We start from the raw sequence: 18794 nt of genomic DNA on the forward strand, positions 1-18794 counted from the left end.
TTCACTGTCCATGTATCAAACGATAAATCCCCAAATAATATGAGGAAACATTTTTGGTGTTATCAAATCAAAGAACACGCTGACTTGCTTTATTCGGCCAAGTAGTTGCAAAGCAGGAAGCACCATCCTCCAACCAATCAGATGAGGCAGTGACAGCCCCGTCATTTTCAAAATGGCAGCAACATTGCAAATAAGCGAGTTTGATAGTGAAGACCAAATAACTAAAGAAATAGCTAAACAAGAAGAGACAACGTCGTTGAAATACATAATCTTGCGCAAAGACAAACGTTTTGGGCGAAAGGGTAAGCTAGTTGCCTATCACCGTCTGATGTACTAGGCTACTTACTCCCGGGGCGAAGTGGCTAACGTTATCAAGATGGTTAAACGTTAACGTTAGCACACTGTGGCCATGCTGAGCTGGTGTAGGTAGACCACTGGGGTATACAGTAACAAATAACGATGTAGACATGCTGTGGGAATAGCTAGCAAACTAGGTCTGTAGCTTTTGGTCTGGTTATTTAGTAAAGGACTGCCTCTTCCTCCACACTACTTCCTCCACATCTTAAAATGAGCTAACGCTAGTTAGCAGATTGTAACCAGGGTTGCCATGTCTGCGGTTCTTTTACCAAATTGGGCTACTTTGAAAACGATGTCGCGGATGAAAATGTATTGGTGGCGGGTTTTTGAGCTACTTCTATTTGGCACCGCGGCATCTTTTATATGTATATAATCTGTAACTAGCTGCTGTTGACTCAGGCAATGTGCAGATTGATACCAAGGGGGGGGTGCGCTTTGAGAGACTGCTGCAACTGAGTCAACGAGAGAACAGCGCGCGCACATCAAGACAACTTTTTTTATTTTTTTTTACCAGTTGGTAGGCTATTAATAAGAATGTCTTCATAATGACACTCATTTTCCATAAAACTATAACGGCGACAAAGCTCTTTAGATAAATTCGCTAAAAGGTGGTTTAAAGTAAACTACATTCAAATGTCGGCTTTTCTCATGGTTAATCATATCAAGCGAAGGGTTTAGTCATGCTCAGTTCTAGGGTCTGGAGCGCTGCGCGAGTGGAAATGTGAAATTATCGAACTCCCTCGCGTGCTTCTGTTATGGGAGAAAAGTCCACAATGAAAATTACTTTGAATGCTGAGAATGATAGGCTACATTTGGATCTGTTGGCCGTCAAGTAGGCTATTAATTGCAATGCCATTCGGCTACTGTAGCCTACCATTTGATACAGTACAATAAATATGTTGAAATCACTGGAGTCATTGTAAATCAATTTGTGCCACTTGTGTAGCCTAGCCGGAGCTGGCAAACGGAATTAATAGCCTATAACTCCGTCTTTTTTGTTGGAGCCTTGTGTTATTATGCAATTATTTATGGCCATGTTTAGTTAATTAAATTGGGAGTTATCAATTGTGATCATGGTTACAGCTCTATCACGAATGTATCTGTCCACATTTAATGTCAGTTTCATTGTGGACTTTTCCCTGAAATGAGATAGCCTATAGCCCCTGGAAGGACATCTGCATCTAGCTCAGTACACCATGGCAAAGTTGAATTGCAATTAAACCCAGATGAGTCATTAGCCTATGCCTATTGAAGTAAGTCAATCTCGCAGACCAATTATAATGGATTGTAGTCTTAACATCTGGCAAAATTGCCAGAAAACAGCCTAACATTGTTTTTGTTTTTTTAAAGTTCTTCCAAGTGTTTCCTGCACAGAGATTGAGACCCTCTGTCCAAGTTATCACTCACTCTCTCATTGGATTTATCTATAGTTATGCGCATCCACAAACTAGATTTATTTACAATTAGAAACTGGGTAGTTTGAGCCCTGAATTCATATTGGTTGAAAGCCATGGCATATCAGACTGTGTACTATGGGAATGACAATTTTAAACATATTTTTACTTTTCTAATTACATTGTTAACCAGTTTATAATAGCAATAAGGCTCCTCAGGTGTTTGTGGTATATGACCAATATACCATGGCTAAGGGTTATTTCCAAAGAATATACCCTTAGCTGTGGTATATTGTCCATCTACCATGTCCTAGGACCTTATTGTTTAATCATAGCAGTCAAAACAAGTTAAATTGACATCCATTGATGAAAAATGATCTGGAGAGTTTAATAAGGGAAGTTTCTTGTGACATTCTTAAACTTACAAGAATTATTATTCGGATGGAAAAACAAATTTTCCTTCGTTGCCTACATAGTTAAATTGTAAATATTCCTTAACTCGCTCAATAATGTTATGGCAAAAGGGTCTCATGGATCATTTTTTTTGGGGGGGGGGCTAATTTTCAGGGCTTGTGGAAAGGTTTTCAGAGTTCATTGGGCAGGAAATTTTAGCTGGACCTGGCAAAACTGATTGTATTGGTCATGAGTAGACTGGCTCCAGTTTTGGTCAAATTAACATCAGATTTGACTTCATAGCAGGTTAGAAGTTACGCAGCAGGTTAGGAGAATTAGGTTCAGAAAGGGGTGAACTAAAATGCTAAACATTTCAACTTAATTTAACAAAAGCGCGATGCCTTCTAGCCATGTCCATTTGGTAATGGGCTAATAGAGATTGTCACTAGTTACCACAGCCACAAAGACACTTGTTAATTGTTTATTTGTTAGAAAACGGCAATAATCATCGCTTGCGATACAGCTTTCAAAACATATGGCCTCTCATCAGCGAGAAAGAATCCTTCAAATAGGAAATATACTTACTGTAGCAGTTTTGCACAGATTCGTACAGCTATGGGTGCCTCTAGTTGACAAAACTACACTTCCTCTAAACTTCCCGAGTCACGCTTACACACAAGTGTTCAGAGCATGTTAGATAGCTACAGTGGCTTGTGAAAATATTCACCTCCCCTTGGCATTTTTCCTATTTTGTTGCCTTACAACCTGGAATTAAAATACATTTTTTGGGGGGGGAGTTTGTATCATTTGATTTACTCAACATGCCTACTACTTTGAAGATGCAAAATATTTTTGGGTGAAACAAACAAGACAAAAAAACAGAACTTGAGCGTGCATAACTATACTTTGTAGTGCCAACTTTTGCAGCAATTACAGCTGCAAGTCTCTTGGGGTATGTCGATATAAGCTTGGCACATCTAGCCACTGAGATTTTTGCCCATTCTTCAAGGCAAAACTCCTCCAGCTCCTTCAAGTTGGATGGGTTCTGCTGGTGTACAGCAATATAAGACATACCACAGATTCTCAATTGGATTGAGGTCTGGGCTTTGACTAGGCCATTCCAAGACATTTAAATGTTTCCCCTTAAACCACTCAAGTGTTGCTTTAGCAGTATGCTTAGGGTCATTGTCCTGCTGGAAGGTGAACCTCCATCCCAGTCTCAAATCTCTGGAAGACTGAAATATGTTTCCCTCAAGAATTTCCCTGTATTTAGCGGCATCCATGATTCCTGACCAGTTTCCCAGTCCCTGCCGATGGAAAGACATCCCCACAGCATGAAGTGCCACCACCATGCGTCACTGTGGGGATTATGTTCTCAGGGTGATGAGGTGTTGGGTTTGTGCCTGACAGTTTTCCTTGATGGCCAAAAAGCTTAATTTTAGTCTCATCTGACCAGAGTACCTTCTTCCATATGTTTGGGGAGTCTCCCACATGCCTTTTGGCGAACACCAAACATGTTTGCATATTTTTTTCTTTAATCAATGGCCTTTCTGGCCACTCTTCCGTATAGCCCAGCTCTGTGGAGTGTACGGCTTAAAATAGTCCTATGGACAGATACTCCAATCTCCGCTGTGGAGCTTTGCAGCTCCTTCAGGGTTATCTTTGGTCTCTTTGGTGCCTCTCTGATTAATGCCCTCCTTGCGGTGGGTGGCCCTCTCTTGGCAGTTTTGTTGTGGTGCCATATTCTTTCCCTTTTTTAATAATAGATTTAATGGTGCTCTGTGGGATGTTCAAAGTTTTGGATATTTTTTTATAACCCAACCCTGATCTTTACTTCTCCACAACTTTGTCCCTGACCTGTTTGTAGAGCTCCTTGGTCTTCATGGTAGCACTTGCTTGGTGGTGTTGCAGACTCTGGGGCCTATCAGAACAGGTGTATATAAACTGAGGTCATGTGACAGATCATGTGACACTTAGATTGCACACAGGTGGACTTTATTTAACTAATTGTGTGACTTCTGAAGGTAATTGGTTGCACCAGATCTTATTTAGGGGTTTGATAGCAAAAGGAGTGCATACATATGCACACACAACTTTTTTTTATTTTTAAGAAGTAATTTTTTCATTTCACTAAATCAATTTTGACTATTTTGTGTATGTCCATTACATGAAATCCAAATAAAAATCTATTTAAATTACAGGTTGTAATTCAACAAAATAGGAAAAATGCTAAGGGAGGTGAATACTTTTGCAAGGCACTGTAATTAGCATAGGTGGTCGCCTCTTGTCTTCTGTCTGTTTTCCGTAAACATGCGCTGAAACATGGAGATATGGCCGTATGGGAATGCTAACCCAAACCTTATCAAGGTGTGTATAAATGTAACCTTTTGCTTTTGAAATTATTTCTCCCTGATATGAAAGATAAGGTCCTTATGCTTCCAAAACTGTACTGGAAGCGCTATGTTAATGTTCAGATTGAGCGGCGTGCTCTTAACAAAACTCCCCCGTACAGAAGACACCTTAATCCAATGATTTATCTGTAAATTAATGGAACTGAGTCATGATCAAGGACTAGCCTTACGGGAGTTGTTGATATGGTGAATATCCTTTTAAGCCCAGAATGTATTTTTATTTAACTAGGCAAGTCAGTTAAGAACCAATTCTTATTTACAATGACTACCTACCCCGGCCAAACCCTCTCCTATGCAGTGCCTTAGACCGCTGCACCTCTCAGGATCCAAGGAAGCAGCCATTCAACTTGCTATTCACCAACTTTTCAAGTTTAATAATGAGAAAATGTTAGATACTCACCAAATATGGAGTTTAGATTGCTATCATCAAGCTACATACAACCTGAAGAAATGCCTCTTTGGCACCTCCATTGTATTGAGCTGTTGTAGACTTCCGATCATTTTCTAAATTCAAACAAACCCCCTGCAACTAGACATGGATGTTTATAAGACATTGGTTGTCTTCTGAGTCAGGAAGTATCAACAAGTTAAGGTTGGTCAAGTGATCTGTGTCACACCAAACATTACCTATCTAATAACACCCAGCCAGCCAGCTGGAACAGGCAATATTTTTAATAGTTGCTAGCATATGGGATTATATTCCAAGCACAGAGGAGTTATTGGATACAGAAACTTTGCTACATTTATTTTTGCATTTAGCAGACGCTTTTATCCAGAGCGGCTTACAGGAGCAATTAGGGTTAAGTGCCTTGTTCAAGGGCACATCATATTTTTCACCTAGTCGGCTCGGGGCGTAGAACCAGCGACCTTTCGGTTACTGGCCCAACGTGCTTAACCTCTAGGTTACCTGCTGCCCTACGTTATTTTCCCAATAGTAATATCAGTTTCTTGTCCTTTGACAGATGCACACCCTTTGGAAGGAAAGAAGATCAGCTGGGAGGTAAAAAGTCACCCATTCAATGGAGTTCCATTTCAGGTTGTGGGCACAAGCACATATGAATGCCATCAGGGGAAAGACCGACAAGTAAAAGCTAAAGAGAAACATGCTGCTAAAATGAACAAGAAGGCGGTAAGTTCAAAGACGGATCGCTGTCATTTTCTACCATACACTTTTACAACATTCATTTAATTTCGATAATGTTGAAGTGTACTAGGCTAACTAACAATAGATTGGACTTTAAATGGGTTTCCTGACCCTATGTGGTCACTAAAGAAAGATCCCATGGCACTTATTGCAAGAGTAGCCTCTGGCTAAAATCCAATTCCCAACCAGGCCTCATTCCATTATCATTCTTGTAATTGGCATATATGTCACTCCTCGCCTCTCCACCATGATAGCTAATGTGTGGTGAGCAGTCTGGCTCAAAATGGTAGTGAGTGAGATACAGGTAACTGCCAAAATAAAGGAAACACTTGAGTAAATGAGGGATTAAAAAGTATATTGAATGCAGGTGCTTCCACACAGATGTGGTTTGTGAGTTAATTAATTATCATCTCATCATGCTTAGGGTCATGTATAAAAATACCCAGTTGCCCATTATTTTGGCTACCATGTTTAGAAGAAGAGATCTGTAACTTTGAAAGAGGGGTCTCAAAGGATTATAGGGGCTGTCTCTGTCACCAGATCTCAACCCAATTGAACACATGGGAAGATTCTGGAGCGGTGCCTGAGAAACCGTTTTTCACCACCACCAACAAAACACCAAATTATGTTGTGTCCCTCCAATACACTTGTATAATCTATGCCAAGGAGCATTGAAGCTGATCTGGTGGCTCGTGGTGGCCCAAAGCCCTATTAAGACACTTGGTGTTTCCTTTATTTTGGCAGTTACGTGTAAATTGGTGGATGAGGTGAAGTCCCCCTACACAGTAAAGTGCTTCGGGTGTCTCAAATTGCTATATAAGTCCAATCAATTATTATTAAATGTTTTGCCACCTTCCATAGCTTGAAGACCATGCCTTAAAGAGACGGAAACAAAATACAAAGAAGGTGGACTGCAAGGCTTTAATAAACATCGCCCACATTATCCGCTTTCCTGGTTTTAAGGTAAATATGAAGAACTATATCATGGTTTAGACTGTCACCTACAGGGCTAACGCTGTACATAACAGTACACATTTAACAAGCATGTTATTTCCTGTCTAGATTGAGGAGAGTACTGTGCGCTCTAAAAAGGAGGCCTCCAAAGATCTGAAGGCAGCGCTAAGTGAAAAACCAAGCTCTGTGAAGGCAGAGGTTGTCTACTGCGTCAGGTTCCCCTCTCTCTCTGAGCATAGCTCACACGCACTTGTTGGCGAGGTATGTGTGTGCGTGTATATATATATATATATATATATATATATATATATATATATATATATATATATATATATATATATATATATATATATATATGCATGCTGTCCTACCTAAGAATTATATACATAAAAAAAAAAAAAAAAAAAAAAAAGACCCCTCTGTGATAAACCCATGTTCTTTATCCCAAAGAGGTCCTCTAAGAAGAACTTGAAGGTGTTGCAGAAGCAATGTGCAGGCTATCTAAAAGAAATAACAGACCTCACCTATCATCTTCAAGATGAACAGTACATGACTGGCCTGTCTTCACATCTGCAAAGCCTATTGCAGGAAATTAAAGGACTTGTCCCACAGGATAAAGATCTCACACTGACCCTTTCCCCAAGGAAGAGAAAGGCTGAGGAGGACATGGCCACCCTACCAACCCAGGGAGCGTCACAACCTTTCACCGACAGTGTAGGACAGCATGCAGATTTACAGAACACATGCGAAGAACCATGTTTGCCAAACTGAGTGTGGAGTGAGATTGCTTGTAGGCAGGGAGCCTAGGGCGACGGAGGATGGCAGTGTGTGTATATATGTGTTGAGTCCGTTTTTTGTTTTTCCCCTTCAGAATATTTTATTTTTGAGAGCTGGGTTTTGTGGTAACCCAAGCCTACCAGCATACTTGTTGTAATATTTGAATATTAATTGTAATAAAATAAAAATACAATTGGGTGATAATCCTGAATGCAGTGGTGGAAAAATTTCCCAATTGTTATACTTGAGTAAAAGTAAAGATGCCTTAATAGAAAATGACTCAAGTGAAAGTCACCCAATAAAATACTACTTCAGTAAAAGTCAAGTATATTTCAAACAAAATACATTTAAAGTATCAAAAATAAACAACTGCTAAAATATATTTAAGTATCAAAAGTAAAAGTATAAATCATAAAAAAATTCCTTATATTAAGCAAACCAGACGGCACCATTTTCTTTTTATTTATGGATAGCCAGGTGCACACTAACATTCAGACATAATGTACAAAGGACGTATTTGTGTTTAGTGAGTCTGCCAGATCAGAAGGAAGTAGGGATGACCAGGGATAAGTGTGTGTGAATTGGAAAAATGTTCTGTCTTGCTAAGCATTCAAAATGTAATGAGTACTTTTGGGTGTAAAGTAAAAAGTAAATTATTTTCTTTAGTAATGTAGTGAAGTAAAAGTTGTCAAATATAAGTAATATAGTACAGATACCCCAAAAAACTACTTAAGTAGTACTTTTAAAGTATTATTACTTAAGTGCTTTACACCACTGCTTGTATGTGGTGCATTTCCACATCCAGTACCCAGGTCAGGTCTTCTGTCTTATTCCCTCTGCATTCTCTCAACATATCTTTCCATGTAACTTACTGTGTTATCTCACAATCGAATCTACACCATAAAATGAAAACCTGTATTTACAGTTAAAGATTAATGTGTTTCTGACAGTGCTAATTGGTGGAGTACTGTGGCTACCAATATCCCTGTGAGCCTTCCATGTCGCCGAGGGTTAAGAGTATAAATTGTAGATTAATAATATTGCATTGTATTACACTCTAAACTTGTTCTATGGATTTCTTGGCCAAAATCTGTTAACTTTTTTTTTTTTTTTTATACATTTTGAGATCTGTCTGTGGAACCCCTGCAATACCTCTGCGGAACCCATTTGGAGAACCTCTGGTTTATACGTTCATTGTGTGGTCTTGTCGGTTTCCACTCCAATATAAGAGAGATCTCAAAAATGGAGAAGGCAGTGATAAGGCTATTATATTTCAGGACATGTGGTTTTGGTCTGTGATATAGTCTTGAGTGTTTTTGATATGAAAGTGAAACACTTGTACAATCACATGTTATCTTGTTTAGCTGATTAGGCCATGTATCTGATTCAACTGGGAATACACTGCCCTCGCCAGAACCGGTTTTATGTCTCTTGTCATTCTATAATTGCATACAGTTGCATAACTGTTTGTCTATGGATTTTGGTGGGGGAAACAAGGTCTAACACATTCTAAATGTTTTCTGATTACTTTACATAATGTGCTGCATTTCAAATTGTTTGCTTTATTACATCCGTTAGTGGATTTGGTATTCCACACACCTTTCTTTGTACATAAAATAAAATGCAACTTCGATCTGGTCTTCTCAGCTCCCTGGCTTTACTAGTTATCTCCTAGTTCTCAAAAATGTAATGTCAGTCAGTGTTTTCTTTCGTCCATGAGGTCAAGGGGTTTGTGGTTTGATATTGGCTTGTCATACTGCCCCTGGGGTAAAGTCTTATAACATTTATGTCACGTTATTGTTTAATGACACCCACGCTTCAGCCCAATTTTTTTAACTAACCCAAGATAGACTCATTTCCAATGGGAGCAAATTAATCATAGTGGGCAGAACAAGCACAAGCTAGCGAGATCCTATTGGTGCGTCCCAGCATGTATTTGCATATTTCCATTAGGAAACGCCTACTCTTAAGTGAGTGTAAATCTGATGACTCAATTCGTGCTTGCACTTCTTTTAAACAACACCTTTTTTTTTTTACTTTGGTAAAGGGCAAAGTCTACAAAAAATAGTCCACTGTAAGAGATTCTAGTTTTGGGAACAGAACATTTTTAATTGATGAGAAAATTTGCAGAATGTGGGCCAAAATCCATCTTCTCACACTGCTGGCCACTGTTCTTATCACCATATTTGGTGGTAAGTGGAAATTCCAACTGAATACTTCAGATATTTACATCCAGTGAAACATCTGGCTCATTGTTTTGTCGGAGCTTCTGCTACTGACTACATTTTTTTATTTTACCTTTATTTAAAATGTACTGTGAATGTTAGATAAATTGTGGTATATATATAATATGGGGGGATCTAGATACAAGGCCTCAATCATTTATATAGCTATACATTTTTCCCCTCAATGGCCACTTTATGACCAGTTTATGACAGTAATAAGCTGTCAAAGAATGGAGAATATAGATAAAAGTTTTTTTGGATGAAGGTTGGCGAAAGGACTTTGAAATGGCTTCCAATCATGCTGTCATACAACAGCATGCATCTTATTAATTGTATGCCCTATTTCTAAAGATGGAGTCTACCCGTTGAATGTCACCTCACCTTCACTGACATATTAGTCACAGTATATGTCACTGATGGTAAGAGAAGCCTACTTTCTGTAAGTGACTTACTACTAACTCGTCCACCTCTGTGACTATTGTCTTGTCTGGGTGGTGCATGACCTAACCCCTCATATCCTCACGGTAGAAGGTCATCAATGTTCCAGCAGAGATTCTCACAGGCTCCCGATCACCCTTCCTCGTGAAATTGAAAATAGCAGGCAAACAAATGCATAAGAATGTACCCTTCACAGAACTGTCGGTGATACCATGTTAATATGGTTGGTGTGGCAGGTAGCCTAGTGGTTAGAGCGTTGGGCCAGTAACCAAAAGGTTGCTAGATGAATCCCTGAGCTGACAAGGTAAAAATCTGTCGTTCTGCTCCTGAACAAGGCAGTTAACCCACTGTTCCTTTTATTTTTATATTTAACATTATTTTACCAGGTAAGTTGACTGAGAACACGTTATCATTTACAGCAACGACCTTCATAAAAAAATATATATATATCATGTCAGACTTTCGTCAACAATTTGATATATACGGCATTAATTGACTTGATTTAAGAATGATTAAGGGTAATCTAAAGTTGTTTACATTATCTATTTTGTAATATCAAGCACTCTCATGTTGATTGCTTGGATGTTGGCTGGAAGAACGGACACTTTCATAGCCAGCTACTTCAAACCTGATTGCCCAGAGCAAACACTGTTCAGTCAAAAAATGTGTTTCCAGGTATGTAACAACAAACAGATTAACTCAAATGTAACATCTGTTGTAAAAGGTTAAAGATGTAAAGGCTGTAGATGTAACGGCTCAGGAAATATACTGTACATGGACAATAAGTTGTCCCTTTACATTGATATGTCACTGCTTGAAGGTGATAAGCATCAAAGATACAGTGTAAGTGTCCTGTGTTTGTTCAAATGCATCGAGGGTTGATGGTGTTAACAGTGATGCTTATCTGTTTGACCTTCACTCTTCCTTTCATCTACAAAGGAGGATAGAGTAAGGTGAGCTACAGCAAACATAATTCTTACTCTGCCTCACTCTTGCTGTTGTGCCCTGCTTTAACTTTAGTTTGCCAACAGAGGGCATCATATCTTGTTGTAGGATGCAGGCCTCAGTGGAAAAGTGGTTTGATGTACAGTGTGTTGTCTATCCAGTAGCATGTATTCATTGATGCCAAGGGAAGCCAGCCTTCCCCAAAAAATTGACCAAGAAAAAAAATATATATATATATATATATATATATATATAGTCTCTCTGTGTTTCCTAATTATCCTTCAATTCACAAGAGTCTGAATGTATTTAATCGGAGAAAGCATCCGAGGGAGCGAAACAGCGCCCCTCAGTCTCAGTACGTGTAGGCCATTATCTGAGGCTGTCTGGTCAAAAAGAGTATAACGTTACTATAGTATTGAATGCAAGGGAAGCCAGTTTGGATTTGGCTTCACAGCAATCACATTACACCAAAACCAACAAATAATTTACGGAAAAAAACTTTAATTGTTGTATCTCGTTGTGTTGTTGTCCTCTGGTGGCTAGCTAGCTAGTTAAAATCATCCCTTTCCTAAATTAGCCATGAATGGAGATAGGGATTTGGACTTCTGGTTTTACTTAATTCTCCGTACTGGCCTATGATTATAACAGCGATTCTGATCTAATCATAAATTCATACGTTGTGCCTCTGGCCTGAGATGAAGGAAGTTCAATATGTAGCTAGATGTAGTAGGCTAATGTTAACTAGCTGGCTTGGCACATCGTTTCCCATGAACGGAAGTTAGGCTAGCTAGCAAGCAAGCAAGCATTTTAGCCAGCTAGCCTAGGACAACAAAATCTAAAAGCGTGCACTGTATGGCAGAGTCATGGTAAGAGAGGAGGACAGCATTGGCGTTTCACTACAAGTAGGGTGAGTCAACATGTTTTTTCTACTTATACACACCCACCCACACACACACGCACAAAGAAATCAGTGACATGGACAGTGTAACAGTCCTGACCTGTTTTATGTTGTTTTTGTATGTGTTTTAGGTCAGGGCATGTGTTTTGGGTGGGCAGTCTATGTTATCTGTTTCTATGTTGGTTTTGGTTGCCTGGTATGGCTCTTAATTAGAGGCAGGTGTTTTGCGTTCTCCTCTAATTAAGAGTCATATTTAGGTAGGGTGTTCTCACTGTTTGTTTGTGGGTGATTGTCTCCTGTGTCTGTGTCGATGTTACACCATACGGGAATGTTTCGGTTTGTTCGTGCGTTTATGTAGTCTGTTCCTGTGTCAGCGTGCTTCGTGTATTTGTAAGTTCGTTTGTTCAGGTCTGTCTACATCGTTTTGTTATTTTGTTAGTTATATCAAGTATAGTTCGTTTTCGTCTTTGTCTGTTTTGTTTATTTAATAAATCATCATGTATTCACAACCCGCTGCGCCTTGGCTCGATCACTACTCCACCTCTTCTTATGAAGAGAGAGAGGAACGCCGTTACAGAATCACCCACCTTTCAAGAGCCAAGCAGCGGAGTAATTGGAGTAAGGGACAGGAAAAGAAGGAGCAATGGACATGGGACGATATATTGGACGGAAAGGGTTGCTACACATGGGAGGAGATCCTGGCTGGTAGGGATCGCCTCCCATGGGAACAGCTGGAGGCACTGAGGAGAGCAGAGGCTACCGGAGAGAGGAACCGGAGCTATGAGGGAACACGTCTGGCACGGAAGCCCAAAAAGCCCGTAAGTAATTCCCAAAAATTTATTGGGGGGGGGCTAAGAGGTAGTGGGCCAAGGGCAGGTAGGAGACCTGCGCCCACTTCCCAGGCTTACCGTGGAGAGCGGGAGTACGGGCAGGCGCCGTGTTACGCAGTAGAGCGCACGATGTCTCCTGTACGAGTGCATAGCCCAGTGCGGGTTATTCCACCTCCCCGCACTGGTAGGGCTAGATTGGGTATTGAGCCAGGTGTCATGAGGCCGGCTCAACGCGTCTGGTCTCCAGTGCGTCTCCTCGGGCCGGCATACATGGCACCGGCCTTACGCATGGCTTCCCCGGTTCGCCTACATAGGCAGGTGCGGGTTATTCCACCTCCCCGCACTGGTCGGGCGACCGGGAGCATTCAACCAGGTAAGGTTGGGCAGGCTCAATGCTCAAGAGTGCCAGTACGCCTCCACGGTCCGGTATTTCCGGCGCCACCTCCCCGCCCCAGCCTAGTACCTACAGTGCCTACACTACGCACTAGGCTACCAGTGCGTCTCCTGAGCCCAGTTCCTCCTCCACGCACTCTCTCTGTAGTGCGTGTATCCAGTTCGGTGCCTCCAGTTCCGGCACCACGCACTAAGCCTCCTGTGCGTCTCCAGAGCCCTGAACACACTGTATCTTCTCCCCCTACTAATCCTGATGTGCTTGTCCTCAGCCCGGTGTCACCAGTGCCGGTACCTCGCATCAGGGATAGAGTAGGCTTTGAGAGTACAGTGTGCCCTGTCCCTGCTCCCCGCACTAGTAGGAAGGTGCTTATCCTTAGCACGGTGCCTCCAGTTCCGGCACCACGCACCAGGTCTACAGTGCGCCGTATCCGGCCAGAGCCATCCGTCTCCCCAGCGCCATCTGAGCCATCCGTCTCCCCAGCGCCATCTGAGCCATCCGTCTCCCCAGCGCCATCTGAGCCATCCGTCTCCCCAGCGCCGTCTGAGCCATCCGTCTGCCATGAGCCTGCAAAGCCGCCCGTCTGCCATGAGCCTGCAAAGCCGCCCGTCTGCCATGAGCCTACAGAGCCGTCCGCCAGACAGGAGCCGCTAGAGCCGTCCGCCAGACAGGAGCCGCTAGAGCCGTCCGCCAGACAGGATCTGCCAGAGCCGCCAACCAGACAGGATCTGCCAGAGCCGCCAACCAGACAGGATCTGCCAGAGCCGCCAACCAGACAGGATCTGCCAGAGCCGCCAACCAGACAGGATCTGCCAGAGCCGCCAACCAGCCATGAGCTGCCAGAGCCGCCAGCGAGCCATGAGCAGCCAGAGCCGTCAGAGAGCCATGAGCGTCGAGAGCCGTCAGCCCGCCATGAGCGTCGAGAGCCGTCAGCCCGCCATGAGCGTCGAGAGCCGTCAGCCCGCCATGAGCGTCGAGAGCCGTCAGCCCGCCATGAGCGTCGAGAGCCGTCAGCCCGCCATGAGCGTCGAGAGCCGTCAGCCCGCCATGAGCGTCGAGAGCCGTCAGCCTGCCATGAGCGTCGAGAGCCGTCAGCCTGCCATGAGCGTCGAGAGCCGTCAGCCTGCATAGACCTGCCAGAGTCCCTCAGCCAGGATCTGCCAGAGTATATCAGCCGGGACCTGCCCCTTGTCCCGGTGTTGCCCCTTATCCCGGTGCTGCCCCTTGTCCCGGTGCTGCCCCTTGTCCCGGTGCTGCCCCTTGTCCCGGTGCTGCCCCTTGTCCCGGTGCTGCCCCTTGTTCCGGTGCTGCCCCTTGTCCCGGTGCTGCCCCTTGTCCCGGTGCTGCCCCTTCTCCTGGTGCTGGCCGTTTATTTAGGGGATGTGAGTTTTAGGGTGGTCATTGGGAGGGGTAGACAGAAGCGGGGGGTGACTATGGTGGTGTGGGGACAGCGTCCAGAGCCGGAACCACCACCGTGGTCAACTGCCCACCCAGACCCTCCCCTGGACTTTGTGCTGGTGCGCCCGGCGTTCGCACCTTGAGGGGGGGGGGTTCTGTAACAGTCCTGACCTGTTTTATGTTGTTTTTGTATGTGTTTTAGGTCAGGGCATGTGTTTTGGGTGGGCAGTCTATGTTATCTGTTTCTATGTTGGTTTTGGTTGCCTGGTATGGCTCTTAATTAGAGGCAGGTGTTTTGCGTTCTCCTCTAATTAAGAGTCATATTTAGGTAGGGTGTTCTCACTGTTTGTTTGTGGGTGATTGTCTCCTGTGTCTGTGTCGATGTTACACCATACGGGAATGTTTCGGTTTGTTCGTGCGTTTATGTAGTCTGTTCCTGTGTCAGCGTGCTTCGTGTATTTGTAAGTTCGTTTGTTCAGGTCTGTCTACATCGTTTTGTTATTTTGTTAGTTATATCAAGTATAGTTCGTTTTCGTCTTTGTCTGTTTTGTTTATTTAATAAATCATCATGTATTCACAACCCGCTGCGCCTTGGCTCGATCACTACTCCACCTCTTCTTATGAAGAGAGAGAGGAACGCCGTTACAGACAGCCACATCATATCTAGCTTACGTTTATTGGACTAAATGGTTTTTGGTATCTTAGTTGTCGCTGTATTAGACTAAGCATAGATTATTTGATGATGTTGAAATGTTAAAGTTGGAATGGTGTTGGATTAGTGGAGGCAGCTCCTGTTTTCTTTGTGACTTGCAGTAACACTCTGTGGTTCTAAATCAATAGTTGTTTACTAGTCCGAAAATGTTGGAAACATTAACCTGCTTGACCATGCTGTAGGTCATTTAATACCATATGCTTTGTGGACTTCACCAGACAGCTGTTGCTCTCCGGTTTTGTGAAGAAACAAGGTGTGGTTGAATTTGTACTGTCCCAGCCCTGGCTATACTTCAGCCCATAATGGCCTCTCTCAGACCTTCTCCCGACTCCTCCAGGTAAAGCCCAACTGTCATCTACATCTCATACATGATCATACTCTGAAGATGCTGATGCTGTAAAATAAGGTTTCTCTAAGCTGCTGGTATGGATGTTTGGTTATTACCTGTGTATGTGTGGATGGATGCTGTGTTTAATGGGGTGCTGTTGTTTTCTGTAAATCCTCTCTCTGGCTGTTATACAAGGTGTGCTTCTATTATTAACCTGTACTCTTACCACTGATTAGCCGTTCTCTCGATGCAGGAGGTGGGTATTTCACTGGATGCAATGGGGAGATTATGGCTGGTTAGTCCACCTTTGGAACTTATGTTATTTTAGTACATATTTGTTTCTATTTGATAGTCAAGCTAAATAACTTAAAGTGCATACCTTATCCTAATTTTGTCATATTAAATGTCACTGTTACTGCGCAGTTAGCTGATTATGACCACTTCCCATCATTGAATAATTGTTGTTTAGAGCCAGGAGTTTTTTCTGACTTTAACAGGAAAATCTCTTCGCCCTATCTATAACTTGGGCCCATAATTTTTATGGCCAGACGGTCAGGAAAAACTATTTGCCCTTCTCATTGATTTCCACTAGTTTCTATAGTCCCAAAGTCCTGTTCCACAGTCACAAAGTCAGGTTCCACAGCCACAAAGTCAGATTCCACAGCCACAAAGTCAGATTCCACAGCCACAAAGTCAGATTCCACAGCCACAAAGTTAGATTCCACAGCCACAAAGTCAAAATGGCTACAAAATTTGCTTTTTGGTCTTAATTTAAAGTTAGTGTTAGGCATAAGGTTAGGTTGAAAATCTAATTTTAAGAAGATAAATTGTAGAAATGGGCATGATTTGTGACTGTGTCTATAAAAGCTACTGACGACCCTTTTCATGTGATACTTTTTTCCTGTTGTGATGCCGTCGGCCATGTTTTTGGGGATTGGCCAGCAGTCTGCCTCACCCCTGGTTGCTGGGGGTGCTGACTGGGTTTCTTCTTGAGAGTGTTCCTTGGGCTCCATAAAAAAGCCTACATTAAAACACGTAACTTGTTTCATGATTGATAGGTCTGTTGCTTGAATATATAAATTATTTTCAGAAATGCACTTTTCCCATTAATTTTAACATGCATAGCAGGTGATTGATCACACTTTCTGTAGAAAAAGTTGTCATTGTTTCATATTCAAAGGTGAAAAGCTTTTCAGCACCAATTTCCTGTTTTGTGATGTTGTGACCTTGTTTCCACAGCGAGTGACCCAAATGACCAGCAGGGGATTCTTGCTTACTACTCAGAGGGCAGCACTTGGGTAACACCATAAGAACAGACTTAAGAGTTATCTCTGTGAAGCTTTGAAGTAATTTGAAGTATACGGGCCAGTAAGAATTCAGGTTTAAAGCCAAGGACGGATAATTAGGATGGAACTCTTATCCTGAACTGTCACGTTCCTGACCTGTTTCTGTTAGTTTTGTATGTGTTAGTTGGTCAGGATGTGAGTTTGGGTGGGCAGTCTATGTTTTCTGTTTCTATGTTTGTTTAAGGGTTGCCTGGTATGGCTCTCAATTAGAGGCAGGTGTTTGGCGTTTCCTCTAATTGAGAGTCATATTAAGGTAGGTGTTTTCACACTGTTTGTTGTGGGTGGTTGTCTCCTGTGTATGTGTTATGTTACGCCACATGGGACTGTTTCGGTTTTGTTTGTTTGTTCGTTCGTTTTATGTAGGCAGTTTTCGTGTTCATGCGTTCTTCGTGTTTCATGTGAGTTCGTAGTTCAGGTCTGTCTACATCGTTTATTTGTTTTGTAATTTCAAGTGTTCGTTCGTGTTTTCTGTTTTGTTTAATTAAAAATCATGTCTTATTCAAACGCTGCGTCTTGGTTCAATCCATGCTCCTCCTCTTCGGAGGAAGAGGAGAACCGTTACAGAACCACCCACCGATCCAGAACCAAGCAGCATGAGTTCGAGCAGTGGACATGGGAGGACGTGTTAAATGGAAAAGGTTGCTACACATGGGAGGAGATCCGAGCTGGACGAGATCGCCTTCCATGGGAACAGCTGGAGGCGATTAGGAGAGCGGAGGCAACGGGAGAGACAGACCGGATTTATGAAGGTACACGGCTAGCACAGAAGCCCGTGAAGAAACCCCAAAAATTTCTTGGGGGGGGGCTAAGAGGTAGTGGGCCAAGGGCAGGTAGGAGACCTGCGCCCACTTCCCAGGCTAACCGTGGAGAGCGGGAGTACGGGCAGACTCCGTGTTACGCAGTAGAGCGCACGGTGTCTCCTCTACGTGTGCATAGCCTGGTGCGGGTTATTCCACCTCCCCGCACTGGCAGGGCTAGATTGAGTATTGAGCCGGATGTCATGAAGCCGGCCCTACATATCTGGCCACCAGTGCGTCTCCTCGGGCCGGCATACATGGCACCAGCCTCACGCATGGTGTCCCCGGTTCGCCTACATAGCCCGGTGCGGGTTATTCCACCTCCCCGCACTGGTCGGGCGACAGGGAGCATTCAACCAGGTAAGGTTGGGCAGGCTCAATGCTCAAGGGAGCCAGTACGCTTGCATGGTCCGGTATTTCCAGCGCTACCTCTCCGCCCCAGCCCAGTACCACCAGTGCCTACACCACGCACCAGGCTTCCAGTGCGTTTTCAGAGCCCCGTTCCTCCTCCACGCACTCTTCCTATGGTGCGTGTCTCCAGCCCAGTGCCTCCAGTTCCGGCACCACGCATTAAGCCACCTGTGCGTCTCCAGAGCCCTGTACACGCTGTTCCTTCTCCCCGTACTCGTCCTGATGTGCGTGCCCTCAGCCTGGGGCCACCAGTGCCGGTACCACGCACCAGGCAAATAGTACGTTTTGAGAGTCCAGTGTGCCCTGTCCCTGCTCCCCGCACTAGCATGAAGGTGCGTGTCCTTAGCCCGGTGCCTCCAGTTCCGGCACCACGCACCAGGTCTTCAGTGCGTCTCATCCGGCCAGAGCCATCCGTCTCCCCAGTACCGTCTGAGCCATCCGTCTCCCCAGTGCCGTCTGAGCCATCCGTCTCCCCAGTGCCGTCTGAGCCATCCGTCTCCCCAGTGCCGTCTGAGCCATCCGTCTCCCCAGTGCCGTCTGAGCCATCCGTCTGCCCAGTGCCGTCTGAGCCATCCGTCTGCCCAGTGCCGTCTGAACCATCCGTCTGCCCAGTGCCGTCTGACCCATCCGTCTGTCCCGAGCCAT

The 18794-nt window shown here is 43.7% G+C and overlaps 1 protein-coding gene across 2 annotated transcripts; it reads left to right on the forward strand.

The window, feature by feature from the left end:
* The first annotated feature begins 141 nt into the window (after positions 1-141).
* Positions 142-9068, forward strand: LOC129823917 (uncharacterized). Of its 2 annotated transcripts, none has more exons than XM_055883026.1 (5): positions 142-302; positions 5518-5684; positions 6561-6662; positions 6762-6914; positions 7104-9068. In XM_055883026.1, the coding sequence occupies exons 1-5, from the start codon at positions 173-175 to the stop codon at positions 7422-7424; spliced, it is 873 nt and encodes a 290-aa protein (XP_055739001.1). In that variant the 5' UTR covers positions 142-172; the 3' UTR covers positions 7425-9068. The 2 variants fall into 2 exon arrangements, with proteins under 2 accessions (XP_055739001.1, XP_055739002.1); XM_055883027.1 differs by lacking the exon at positions 142-302 and adding an exon at positions 4411-4511.
* The last annotated feature ends 9726 nt before the right edge of the window (positions 9069-18794 follow it).

Source organism: Salvelinus fontinalis, chromosome 26 (assembly GCF_029448725.1).
Source record: "Salvelinus fontinalis isolate EN_2023a chromosome 26, ASM2944872v1, whole genome shotgun sequence".
In the NCBI taxonomy this organism is placed as follows: domain Eukaryota; kingdom Metazoa; phylum Chordata; class Actinopteri; order Salmoniformes; family Salmonidae; genus Salvelinus; species Salvelinus fontinalis.